Below are 14,053 nucleotides of genomic sequence, written 5' to 3'. Positions count from 1 at the left end.
TCTTATAATAAATTTGATTATTAGCTTTAGCTTGAACAATATGATCTGACAGTGTAGTAATTTTTGCCTTTCCGAGTGGTCAGTATATGGTGGGAAGCTCATGTGGGCCTTCAGTTTCTAACACTGTGATAAAAGAGTAATTGTTAGTCCTGTAGCTGACTATTTTATGTATGAGACCTGTAACGTTGTAAGTTTCAGATCATAACAGATGCAGGTCTGCTTAAGAAAACTGCCTTTCGACTGTGAATGTGAGTAAAGGGTATTCGGAGGAAGACCACTTTGTAAAACTCTTATCCTCCCTATGCATGAACATTCTGCTACACTTAGTATCGTCTCTTCCACATGCACACACTTTGAAATCTCTGGTGTTTAGAAATGGCATCCTGTTTCAAAATCTATGAAGTTCCCTTTATCCTCCAACTACTTCATCTAAGAAAGAGCAAAATAATGACGTGCAATAGCTATTGTTAAATAGGGATATGCATATTTTTTAAAAGCTTGGAAATGTCATTTGATCCAAAAATGGAGATAAGATACTGTTCAACATAGACCTCATGTTACAACAGCCTCTGTTAGGTCCACTAAGCTCTGTATTCTAATACAATTTAGGATGGGCATTCAGTATACTGAACCTCTGCCCTGTACCAGGTGACTGCTACTCCTTCATCATCAGTTCTTACTCCTCATCCCATGATTCCTCCTCAACGTCACTATGATCTTCTCTCATAGCATGTTTACCTGTGGTGGTGCCTGCTTCAAGTGGAGGTGGTAACGCATGGTGCTTAGATGAGTTCTACTCTTCCAATGCAACTTGTAGACCACTGGGATCTCCTTGCTCCGTGAAGAAATCTGATAAGACAGTGGGCCCAGAATTGCTTGAGGGAATCCCTTGATATCCTGCTGTAACTCCAGCAGGACGTCATTCGCAGATTCCCTCGAAAAGTGGCACGGATCCAGCTGTGCCAGATTTCCACCGTTTCCAAGAATTTTCTGGTTGACTTGTAAGGGGCAGAACCTCCATCTGCCTCTTTCAAGGCAAATGACAGCCAAGGACCATGGTCGGAGAGGACTCGTTAAGCCAGGGGTTCCTGCTCCTTGAGCTGGATTGGGATCCGGCATCTCAGTAGAGACCGGTACGCCAAGTGAGTTTGAATTCTTCAGGTTCTACAAGGGTGCATGTGGGGTCCACCGGTGGGATCCAGACCAGGCAAGCAGCTCAGGCCCCGATAAAAGGAATTTGATCAAATTCAAGGACAGATCAACCCCCTTTCCAATCGAGCCAAGTAAATCAACTATTGCCTATTCGTGCATAGTGAGTTGTTTCTTACCATATGGTCCATCACCTAGTCTACTGTGCCCTCTGGTTAAAATAAGCAGTTTGTTAATCCAGTTATGACAGGGTGATTTTCCCAAGTGGAAAATCCTTCCTGCAGTGCATTTGCTTTCCCACAGTGAAATGTCTAATGTAATTTGGATTACTTGTACTATCATATTTGCTCCATCCCTGCTAATATTTTTCTGTACAAGTAAATGTTTTCTCCATATATCTTTAACAACCACTACTTTTGCTCATGTCCATATATATGCAGTACTGGTAATTTAGTAATACTCATGCCTTACCTATGTGCTTCTCTTTAAGTCAAGTCAGTTCTTCCAGATCTCTGGACAAGCCCTCCATGTAGTTGAGGTTCACTTTTTCAGTGACAACAAAATTGTTGGCTATTTAGTATATTCTGGGAACAGTCCTCTCCTATCAAATATCTGAGTCCTAATCTCTATTACAGAGGTTACCAGTATGAGTCATTAAATTGGGCTTTTCCACAAATATTGAACACTCCATAACTGGACAAATAATTTTTTTGACATTTATACCAGTGAGATGACTTATTAACTGATTGGGAAGTATTAAAGGATTGTTGTTATTGTGCCTCATGATTGGCTGTTACTTTTTATTGCAATTGAGGAAATCAGGAATTGCACATTTCAAAACTGATTTTTCCTGATTTTCTTAGAAGGTTGTAAATTTCAGTGAAAAATGTTCTTCCATTTTTCAAAAAATATAAAAATATAAACTATTTGCTTGAATGACCTACCCTGGTATTATTATTACCCTTTTTGTGAAACAGTTTTCTATAGCTCCCCATTTATTCCTAACTTTTTAAAAACTGTGTCCCTAAGGATGTCATTCACAGCCAAAATGCATCGCAGAGCTTTGCACCTGGCTGGAAATTTTATATGTTTTAAGAACACAGCTAGAGGTGTCTGCTTTCTGAAAACATTAAACAACGCTGAAGCTTATAAGTGGCCCAGAATGTCCAAAAGTTCCCAGAGCTTTTTTCAAAACTGCTTGCCACTGTGCTAGAGTTGTGCTCCATGTCAAGCTAGCAGTGTGAAACAGCATCTCTGAGGGGCTCGCACACTATTGCAGATCAAGACCAGACTCCAGAATTACACTGTCACATTTGCAGCACTGTGAAGGAAAAACTGCTTAGCTGCAATTCAAAAGTGACAATATAACTACATCCTTTGTTCTTTACCCTTTATCAATGGTCTGGATTAACATCATCAATGGCTTTCGGAATTTTGAAAATTTCCATCAGGTCACCTCAATTTCCTCTTTTCCAATGAGAACAACCCCAACTTCCTCAACCTTTGCATGCCACCTGGTGATTCATTAACTTACACTGTGCCCTTTCAAAGCCTATAATATCCTTCCTATGGTACGGTGATTAGTACGGCACACAATACTGTACTCTCGATAGGGTCTTACAGTGTTTCATTAGCTGACAATATCAGTTAGTATTCAAGGTACTTTCCAATAATCTTTATTCATGCTGTCCACCAAAGTTAGCTTCCCTAGGCAAACATGTGCTTCCTATGAACTGAAACTTGATCTTACTTGTGAAATAGCATCGCCTTATGCGTGAAGTGTCTAGGGTAGCATTGTAGTTGCAGTATACACCGGAAATAATACTATCTACCTGCTGTTCTCTCTAGATCTCTCTAAACTAGTGGAAAAATACTACATTTACAGACCGTGTAGCTCAAACTAAACACTACTTACTAATTCACGCTTATTAAGAAGTAAAATGATATAAAAGGAAGAATGAATCAGCAGATAACACATTATTTAACTTTACATCATCTGTTCCAAAACAGTAAAAGTTCCAAAGTCTTGTAGTTTTCCACAGTAACTTTTGAACATGAGTTTATGATGAAAAGCTTTATGTGAAGAATAAATCTCATGGGAGCACTGTAACCTGTGACTCATAAAGCGACACAGAGAAATAGGAAACTGAAGAGCACGGGACACCAGCTTGGTTATCTCTCTTCTTTGCTTTAATACCCCAGATGGTATAAAAGAACATTCTTTTTAAAAAGATATTTGTCCCAATTAATCAAAACTGTGACTGTTGAATCACCTCCTGCAACGGCAGTCCAGACACAAAAGGGAATTCATCCAGCACTGAACCAGATTTGACTTAATTGGATTCGGAATCCAGACTGATGCCTGTCTATTTTCTCCTAAGTAGTTGAAGTCATCAGAGAGAAGACTGTTGATTATTGGAGTCTCAAACCAGAAAATATGAAGAATGAGAGGTGATCTCATCGAAACATATAAAATTCTAACAGGACTAGACAGACTAGATGCAGGGAGGATGTTCCCGATGGCTGTGGAGTCCAGAACTAGGGATCACAGTCTCAGGATACGGGGTATGCCATTTAGAACTGACATGAGGAGAAATTTCTTCACTCAGAGTGTGGTGAACCTGTGGAATTCTCTACCACAGAAGGCAGTGGAGGCCAAGTCATTAGATGTATTCAAGAAGGAGATAGATTTATTTCTTAATGCGAAAGGGATCAAAGGATATGGGGAAAAAGCAGGAACAGGTTACTGAGTTAGGCGATCAGCCATGATCATTTTGAATGGCGGAGCAGTCCCGAAGGGCCAAATGGCCTACTCTTGCTCCTATTTTCTATGTTTTCTATGTTTATGTTTTCTATGTCTATTTGTTTAATCCCTACCCCCACATCCCTTTCAACAAGCAATTACAGAAATTATTTTAAATTGTTACAGTACTTGGCCTAGCTACAAATTCATATAAAAAGGTAAAATATGGAATTTGTTGTTCCCTGAAGCTGGTAAGGTTCAGCTTAAGGAAGTGACAGATAAGGTTATACCTGTCACTTCCTTACACCTTTGCCATCCCTCTGTTAATGCAACCCAATACAATGCCATTTTTACTGCAGCCATACTCTCAACAGTTTTGTTGCAATGACCACTGAATTCTTTAACGATCAGTACACTGAATGATTGTGCCGTTCAACACGTGGAACCTAATTAGTAGGATAACAAAGAAGAAAAATAGGGTGTATGTGTTGAAAGGAACAGGGATTTGGGGTTAATTTGAAAAAAAAACTGTTTATATTATAAATAACAGAGGCCCAAAATTTGACCCTTGGGGTACCTCATCTATAAGCCCTTCCCGGTTTGAAAGTCTCCACTTCCAACTGTTGTGTGTTACTTAAGAAACTAGGTTTTCTTTAGCAATCGTCTTATTATAAAATTGTATTTCACATATTTTCTGTTTTCACTTACTAGAGATCAAATGGCTAGCAACAACACAGCAAGCATAGCACAAGCCAGAAAGATGGTGGAACAGCTGAAAATGGAAGCCAACATTGACAGAATAAAGGTGAGAAAGCTATCGTTTGCACTCTCCATACATTCGGTAAAATAACAAGGTTAATTCAGTGGATCTAATATATCTTTCTTTGGTTCGGCAACCATTTTTTTTCTTTATGCCACTGGAAAGAAGCTTGGGATGTTTTTCTATGTTAAATGTGCTATATAAATGCAAGTTTTTGGTGTAACAAACGTCAAGCTCTCATCCCTTTTCTTCTCATTTAAAAAATAAAAATGTCCAAGATCTGACTTGCCAAGATTTAAAAAAAGGACTATTAGTATAGACAGTATATTTGTGAGTCTCTGTACTCCATTTTAATATGTACTGGTTGGGTATGATATTTATAATTCAGCTGGCACTGAAATGGGGAAGTTTTTTCTGCAACCAGAAATCATTGAGTGCTGTGACTAACTTACATACATTTTTATTTGAAAACTTCTTGGATTATGTTTGTGATTCCAAACCTGCAGGAGCAGTACTAAGATGATAAAATGGGCACCGAGGCAGGCTAAAGCACACAACTTCACTTACACAATTATATTCATGCAGGCAGTGCCTGAAGAGAAAAATTGCAAATCTGGGAAATAGAGGAACTACCACCAATGGCACAACACATTATACACTGCAACCACCAGAAAGGAGAAACTGGAGCTTGTGTTTACTTATAATGCGTTCATCTCAGTTCTTTTTTTCTATTAATATTTCAAAGTATCATTTTACTGCATTTATCCAATTATTGGAGGCCCTATGCTTTCATCAGAGTTGTACAAAACACAATGTTTAAAACAACTGGCCAAAATTCCATGCCATTTGGCAGGAGTGTGCTGGAAGGACAACAAACTAGGCTGGAACCCGGATACATCAGGTCCTGACCCTGCCCAGGAGTTTTCTTTAGCCCAGAACTACCTTTCGCCTGAAACAAGGCTATTGGCGTGGAGGGGGCAGGGGTGGTGGTGGACCAGTTAGGGGATTGTTGGCCAGTACTCCCAAAGGAAAGTATACTGGCATCAGGAGTGACATTTTTGGGGGTGCAGGCCTGGGCTGTGGTCTGGATTCTTGACAAGGAGGTCAGACAACATTTTTTAAGGTGACCCGCTTGGTGAGGAGGCTGCTGCAGGCAAAGTCTGCAATTTCAGTGGGTGGGAGGTGACACCCTTTGCTCTCCCTCCCCATCCAAGTCACTAAAGCCATATTTTGCAGCCTACCAGAGCAAGAAGGTACCCAAAATGCGCTCGTAATGGCATAGGCACCCACCAGCTCATGCAAATGAAGAGACCTCCCACTGACCCCCACATATTCCGTGAGGTCAGTGGCAGAGGTCACCAGTAGTCACAATCCCAGCATAACTGCTGGGATCGCACACCCGATGATTTTTCAGGACCATTGTACTTGACGTTCAATATTTAGCTCTGAACTATGTCTATCAAAAGCATAGAAAGGATCTAACACAAAACATGGAAATGATGCATTACAAAACATGGGCTGGATTCATTACAAAAGGCAAAATGAATGTGAGTAACAACTATAGAAGACCCAACATCAATGATCTATAGTTGGTCACAAGACAGATGTGGCACTGTTGGGAAATCGCTTGAAATGGCATAGAGGAACATCACTAAAAGTAAGGTAAAATGTAAAAAAACATAGCCAGCAGGACTTAAGTTCAGTGAATCACAATCTGCCTTTAAAAATATGGCTAAGGGTGGAAACCACTAAACTACAGAATCAGCAGAAGAGGAAGTCCAGCACTTTAACATAATCTTTTACAAAGTACTTTCGACCATGAGTGTGAAAGTAGAACTTTTTTCAACTATTGCAATTGTAAGAGTCATATGATGTGTAACATAAAAAACGCTGTGAAATACCTTTTGATATAAATTAATTTAACTAAGAATTTTAAATTGTAAACAATTTTACAACACCAAGTTATAGTCCAGCAATTTTATTTTAAATTCACAAGCTTTCGGAGATTTTCTCCTTCCTCAGGTAAATGTTTCAAGATCTTGAAACATTTACCTGAGGAAGGAGAAAATCTCCGAAAGCTTGTGAATTTAAAATAAAATTGCTGGACTATAACTTGGTGTTGTAAAATTGTTTACAATTGTCAACCCCAGTCCATCACCGGCATCTCCACATCAAGAATTTTAAAGTCATTTTCTTTGGCTTTAGTTTCCTAAGTTGTACAAACTGTCTCACCCAAGGGGGTGAGCAAACATGGTCTAGCGTTGCTGTGCAAACATCCTCTGTGAGGTGGGTGAGAGCATCTGTGGATGACTTGTACATCTCTCCCTATCAAGAAGTGGTTGGTCTCCACTTTGCAGCTCCCTCAACATGGTCAAAACCAGAAATTCCCAGTGTAGGAAACCACAGGCACAAATCTTCATCCAATCATTCTATAGCACAAACTCTAAGCCTATTGGCCAACTCTTTTATTGAACCAGCCTTAATAAATATGTTTCAGAAGCAAAACAATGTTGATGGAATGGACCAGAACAGTTTCTATTGATTGCGTTCCAATAAAGTAGAAGTTTACGTGACTAGTTACGCCAGTAGGGAGCTGTGCTCATATGAAGCACAGTCATAATATTGGGGCTACAATGTTGTAGCCCTATCTCTGACTTGCATCCCTTTGAGCACTGCTTCCTTTGGGATGCAAAGACATGGAATTAGCCCTATAATCTAGTCATAAATTACAGAATTCTCAAATGTAAGCTCGCAAACAATATTACAGGTCTGTGCAGTTCATTCATCAGGGTCAAAATAAGCCTTTTTCAAGGGTGAATCATACAGAATCGATGGGGGTAAAATTCAATTTCGGCAAGGCTGTAAAATTAAGTAACGGATCGACCACCTCTTATACACCTCGCCAAGTCAATAGAAAGGAAAGTTGAGCAGGGTGTATACCGGGTGATCAATCAGCTACCGTCCATTTGTGCTCCAGCATAGTTGAATTTTACCCTAAAGCCTCTAAACTTTACAGAAAAATAGCTAGATTGATGTAAAATCAAAGGCCTAGATTTTCCGCTTGGGTGAAATAGTGAGAAACAATATGGTGGGGAGCAAGGAGAGCAGCACAGCCGCGGTAGGTACCAACTTGACCACAGCAACTCACTGCTAGAAAAAGTTTAATGACCTTACCAGGGCATGCACTGTGTTAAACATGTCTGCCACATACAATGTCCTGCCCCTCACACTGGGTTAAGGTGTTCGGATTGCTTACCGTAAAAGTCCAGGAAACTACATAGTGCTCTTTACAACTCCAGCCTGCACCTGAAAGTGTTTCTTCAATCATGGCCTTATATGCATTCACTCCACTAAGAAAACCTCACCTGGTATATAATTACTTGCTGTAGGTACTAGTCATCGCCACATTATGGTCTGCAGGCTGATACCTGTATTTTATTGGATCTCATTGGTACCCACAGTTCAGTTGCCATTTAGAGTCAATGCCCAGCATTTGTGGCATCGCAGGAATAGGCACACATGATGCTGCTCTCTGTCAAGATGTCACATGCTGGCCCTTCTACCAGCCCATTCCAATGTCTGCACATGTGCCTGAGAAGATGATTTTAACCCGGAGCAGGAATCGGGTGGGTGGGATCCGAGGCATGCGCCAATCCCCACTGACCACGGCAGCGTGAGGCCCGGGTGATTTTAACTCCCGGGTCTCATCTGCTTGCCTTTAGTCAGTTGCCCATTCACAATGGGCAGGAAGTGGCATCTAGCTGGTGGGCGGGAGGTTGCTGGCTGGGACCGAAGGAATGTTTGCCGGCACTCAGGTATGTCGCGGGGATGGGGTTCCGGGAGGGTCTCTAGTTCGAGGTGGGAGTGGTGATGGCCCACAAGGAAAGTTAAAAAAACGTACGTGTTTTGGGTTTCTTCTGGTTCAGGCTCCTCTTTCCGTTGTCTTCAGCTGGCGGGAAAGCCACAACTGTTTCCCCACTCAAGCCACTGGTTAAAATAACAGTCGGGGCCAGATGATGTAATTGGATCTGAATATTTAAAGCAGGACCCCACCAACTTCAGGTGGGGGTCCTTGCCGCCTGTTCAGAAGAGCAGGTTAAAATAGAAGACAATGTGAATGGAGTGGGATGTCGGTGGTTAAATCCCCTGGGCAATTTTAACTGCCCACATGCTCACTCAGTTTCATCGGGTGGGTAGAGTTAAAATCACCTCCTATAGTTTGTGGCTTTAAGGAGGTGGAATGAATGGTAGCTATTTGAGTTGGGTGTGTGCAGAGAAGCGACTTTAATTGATGGAATATTTGTGGCGAGGAGAAAGATGTAGACTGGACAGTTCATGTAGTGGCAAAATATGATAGTCAAGAGAATGCCCACTGTATCAAATTGGCATAAATGTCATTTGCAGCTGGCAATGGATTGTCCTCCACTTTTTCTTCATACTGCAATAAGACCTCCAGGTAAGGATATTCCCTGATCCCTGAGACCCATACCAGACTATACTGCAGGATGCCCCAGATTAATTATGGTTCCTGGTCCCTGTAAAATCTGTGGGGAGGGACGGGGTGGGGGAGGGGCAGGGGATATCCTGTACATGTGTCGAGATGTTCCTGTCCACGATCTCTGCCACTGACCCCACCAGGTTCCGCAATTTAAGTGCCTTTGACGGGTGCATCTGGGGCTGACAATACGCTGGATCCCACTGAAGGGCCTGGGTATAGGAATTTCCTTTTGGGGAGTCTTCAGCCCCAGCTCCGCTCCCCCCCACCCCCACAACCTTACAGCAGGGGCCATGTTTGATTCAGGCACAAGACTGGGATCTGGCGTATCTGGGTCCGAGACTAATTTGCAGCTGTTCCAGTGGACTCCATCAGAAAGGCTGGGACATTTTGCAACCCTGAAATGGGCATTCAACAAACTTATCTGTTGGATCAATGGACCCACTGTATAGTACCTCTCATCTAGCGTCTTGGAAAATGTGCACAGGTATCATCAACCAGTGCAGTAGAAGATAACCTTTATCACCATGAGGTCACCCAGGAACTTTCTATAAAGAGTGCTGGCATGGTGAAGTTTCTCAAAACAAAGGCACTGTGGCAGCAGCCAGGGAAGCGAGCAGTCACTTTCAAGATGGTGTGCTGCTGTTTGAAAACAAGCTGCACATTGAGTATCCTTTCCTATTGACATACAGTTGGCCACTGAGAAGGGTGAATGTTCAGCCATGTGTGTGCCATCAATGCCTCTTTGAATCCTGCTATTCATTAAAATAGCAGTGCATTTGTCATGTTGGTGCCGTTTGCCATGTGCAATTGCTAGCTGTAGAGATTCATGCATGTGTGACAGCTGTTTGGCTATTATCCCCAGTGGCAGCCTGGAATGAGTGTCTGACATACAAGTTAAGAGTGGCGATAACCTGAACCTGCCATTGGCAGAGCAGTGCATATGGTGGAGGTGGGGTACAGGTCTGTTTGCAGTATGTGGCATAACTCTGTGACAGCTTCCTTTGGAAAACAGGCCCTCTGTAGGCACTGATCTGCGGCCAAATGCAGGTAGAAGCACATCTGCCTATGTACTCTGGGGTATGGGGGTCTTGGTGGGTAAGTGCCATTTGCCTGTGCTGAAGCCTCACCAGCCTGGCCTCCCTTTGTTGCTCTTTCATTTCTCCCAAGAAGTAAAGATATTGGGGAATCTCCAATGGGAAACCAGTTGTGCCTGTCTGAAAGGGGAGTGGGCAGTAAATAGCAGCCCTTCAGCAAATGTCAAAATAGATGGCAACAGTGAAAAAAACAAAGACGAAGTAATAAGGTTTTAACTGCAACAAAAACGGAATAAACTCATCACTTTAAACTTACTTTCACTTTCAGGGTAACGCCTAGCAACTGTGGAAGCTAGTTTCTAACTGACGTCATTAAGACTCATATGACCCATTTCCCATCATTACTGCCTCATTTCCATTAGGTCTTAATCATGCTAGTTTAAAACTGGCATTCACAGTCGCTAGGCACTTTCAGAGTACCAATAGCTGGTGGTCTTTCTAATTTCTTAGCTACATTTGGCATGGAGAAACCTGAAGAAAGCAAAGGGCAAAAATACAATATAATTTCCCTCTCTCCAAAACAAAAAAAAATTATTATTTAATCAAACTATTTCTGATATTGACGTAAACCCATCTGCTGAAAAATATTGCTATCAGATTAGCAAAATCTATTCTTTTCATTTCCTCTCCTGAAGGTACTGACACCTGCAGTACAGTTCCAACAGTGCTGGCAGTGAGTGTTGGTAGGTTATTTGCCCTTGGAGGACATTACAGTCAAGCTAGATCCTGTTCCCACCCAACATCCACACAAATGTATAAACCAGCGGGGGTCACTGGATAGCAATCAATGGAAACCCTGGTTGATTTTTGTCCCTCTTAGCCCAGGGGCAACTGGACAAATTGTAGTATCCCAACTCATGTCCTACGTGAGGTTAGCTAGCGAATTGAAGCTGGAATCTTCTGGTCTGTGTGACTTACAATTGCGCTGGGTGATATCTTCACCCACTAGGCCATTTGATGAACCTGGATTTTCTTTTAATGCGGAGAGCTGAACAATATAGATACCTATGTTTATTCACTTTGCTATTTTGTTGCACTGTTACATTTCTAGTGCTCTACTGCTTCCTGTCTTTCTCTGCTTCAGGTTTGTACTGTCCCATTCATTGCTTGATAGAGAGACCACACAGAAGTACAATTTCCTTTACAGTGAATTGGGGATCTATTTATAGGTTTAGATGCTGTGATTGAGCCATTATGCATCAGAGGTCTTGACCACAATATAGCTAACCTCTGGGCCTTGAAACACAGGAATCATTTTAATTTCCCAACATATACATTACCTACAAGTTAGACATTTGACCTTTAGGTCTGGCTACAGTCTTGCATAGTTGGAGAAATAATGGGGGGGTGAATTTCTACAGGGATTCTCCCACTCGTCCTTCGTAACTTTGGCAGAAGTACCGTGGAAATCGCCTTTGACTGGGATTTGTGCAGCTTTCTACGGTTACGGCAGATGAGCAGAAGAACCTCCAGGGAAATTCACCCCCATAAATTCCAGGGTAGCTTAGCTCTATTAGGTTTGAAGTTAGTTTCAGTGTGCAACTGACTGCCTAAAATTTCATTCTTACTTCAGTACATTGTGAATTTGTGGAGCTTCTTAGTAGTCCTACTAATTTCAACCTAAAATCGTTCAAAGGAAGAACTGGCATTTATATATTGCCTTTCTCTTCAGGACGTCCCATAGTGCTTCACAGCCAATGAAGTACTTTTGAAGTCAAAAATAGGGAAATGTGGCAACTAACTTGTGCAAAGCAAGGTCCCACAAACAGCAATGAGACAAATGGACAGATAACTTGTTTTGGTGATATTGGTTGAGGAATAAACTTTGGACAGTTCCTGCCCTTCTTCAAATAGAGCCATGGGATCTTTGACGTCTATCAGAGGGGGTAAACGGGACCTCGATTTAAACGGTCTCATCTGAAAGACGTCAATATAACAGTGCAGTACTCCCTTACTACTGCACTGAAGTGTCAGCCTGGATTATGTGCTCACGTCTCTGGAGTGGCGCTTAAACCCATGACCTTCTGACTCAGGGCCAAAAGTGCTGCCACTGAGTCAAGGATGATACTTAAAGACCATGTAAATAAACAAACAAATTCGCTAAAGAAAATTCAGCTAAATAAGTGTGTTTTAAAGAGGCATGTTCTTTACCTAATAGTCTTTCCCAATGTGATTTACAATGAAATCCATCATTAAATGGTAAAAGTATCATAGGGCCAATTTTCCTGATCCTTCGCTCCAGGGAACACCCACATCACTGGCTACAAAGGTCAGGAAAAAGGGGCTGAGACCCATTTCACCTTTTTACATTGTTTGGGATTTCCAGGGAATCCTTGGAAGAGCAGAGGTGCAATGATCCCATTCAAATGAGGTGGAAGGAGGCATCACTGGCCTCTCACCTCATTTTCCTGCTGTGATGTTGGCTTGGCACCCCAGGGTAGAAGCACTGATCTGTCCCCAGACCCCACCGAACGGAGGGTCGATGGGGGTCCCAGGTGCAGGCCAAATACAAGAAGTGAGTTCTTTAACAGTTTTTAACCCTCCCCCCAACCCCCAGAATACAGAAAAGCCATTGGAGGCTCCTGACTGTTGATCTCCATCAGCAGCCAGAAGGTCCTGATTTCAGAGGCCTGAAGCGAAGCTCGCAGGACTGCAGCTGCACTTACATTTCCTGCCCTGTCTGTCACCGGGCCTGTGTTGGGCATACCTCCAGGCCATGTTAATGGCTCGGGACAGGAAATCCTGCTTCTCTGGGGCCTGGAAAGGAACATCCTATTTCAAGTCCAACACCAGGGCATGGGGGTCGATTTGGGGGGGTGAGGATGGTGGTCAGCAAAATCACCCCTCATTACATCACTCGCAAAGTACATCATTCTGACAAAATTGATGCAGCAGTATGCTGCTTCTTGGCAATTGAGTCACTGCTTCCTTGATGTTGGTCAGTACATTGTAAGCATCAAATACACTGACATGATTGAAATATATAACAAGGAACAGAAACTCAAAAATTCAGTACTAGAAATTGGTAGCTTTTCAAATTCTCTATGTTGAACAGTTCCGAGTTTATTCTGTGATGAACTTACCCATTTTTAAAACCACTTCCAACTAATAAACATGAATTCTTTACTCAGTGCTTTTTAAACTTTAAAAACTAAAGTTTAAAAGTGTGGCTTTGTACCAATTGTAGTTATACTGCAGACAATGTGAAGCTACCTTATTAAGATAGTGACACATCCAAGCCCTCCTGACCGTGGCAGCGTGAGCCCCTGGCTGTTCTAATTCCCGGGCCTTGTCTGCATGCTGCCGGTTGGCTGCCTCTCTGAAACGGGTGGCAAGTGGCAGCTGGCCGGTGGGTGGGAGTGAAATTTCGGGTGGCAGGAGACCGCCGGTTGGCAACAAAAGAACGGCCGCTGGCAACAAAGTAAGTTGCAGGGAGGGCATTTCCAGAGGGTTTCATAGGATGGAAGGAGAGGCACCTTGAGCAGGGGAGGCTTAAGCTTTCCTTGTGTGGCCCAGTTTCCGCCAGGTGGGTAGGGTTGAAATTTCCCCTCCAGTATCAAATCCCAAACTCTCACTGGTTCAGCTGTGCATTTTGTGCTGCTGTGAAATGCTTTTCAGCAACACAAAATGTCCATGATTTTCTATTTGTTTCAACTGCCCTCTTACCTAATAATCAGTGTTTTGCATGAATGCCATTGATTCCCCGTTTATAGCAACATTTTACAAAGGTGTGGCTTTGACATTCTCTGATGAAAAATTAGCGACTGTCTCTGATTAACTATTTTTATTCATTGTTGGCAATCACTTAA

The 14,053-nt window shown here is 42.3% G+C and overlaps 1 protein-coding gene across 2 annotated transcripts in view; it reads left to right on the top strand.

Moving 5' to 3' along the window:
- LOC137326492 (guanine nucleotide-binding protein G(I)/G(S)/G(O) subunit gamma-2) overlaps positions 1 to 14,053 on the top strand; it is a 62,605-nt gene that overhangs the window by 46,565 nt on the left and 1,987 nt on the right. For both annotated transcript variants that reach the window (XM_067991631.1, XM_067991632.1), the window contains exon 3: positions 4,604 to 4,697. In XM_067991631.1, the coding sequence (XP_067847732.1) occupies positions 4,611 to 4,697 (87 nt within the window). In that variant the 5' untranslated portion in view covers positions 4,604 to 4,610. The remainder of the gene's footprint in view (positions 1 to 4,603; positions 4,698 to 14,053) is intronic.

The sequence above is a fragment of the Heptranchias perlo genome, chromosome 10 (assembly GCF_035084215.1).
Source record: "Heptranchias perlo isolate sHepPer1 chromosome 10, sHepPer1.hap1, whole genome shotgun sequence".
NCBI classification, from domain to species: Eukaryota; Metazoa; Chordata; class Chondrichthyes; order Hexanchiformes; family Hexanchidae; genus Heptranchias; species Heptranchias perlo.
The sequence above is the reverse complement of the archived record's forward strand: the minus strand, read 5'-3'. Positions and strand labels throughout refer to the sequence as shown.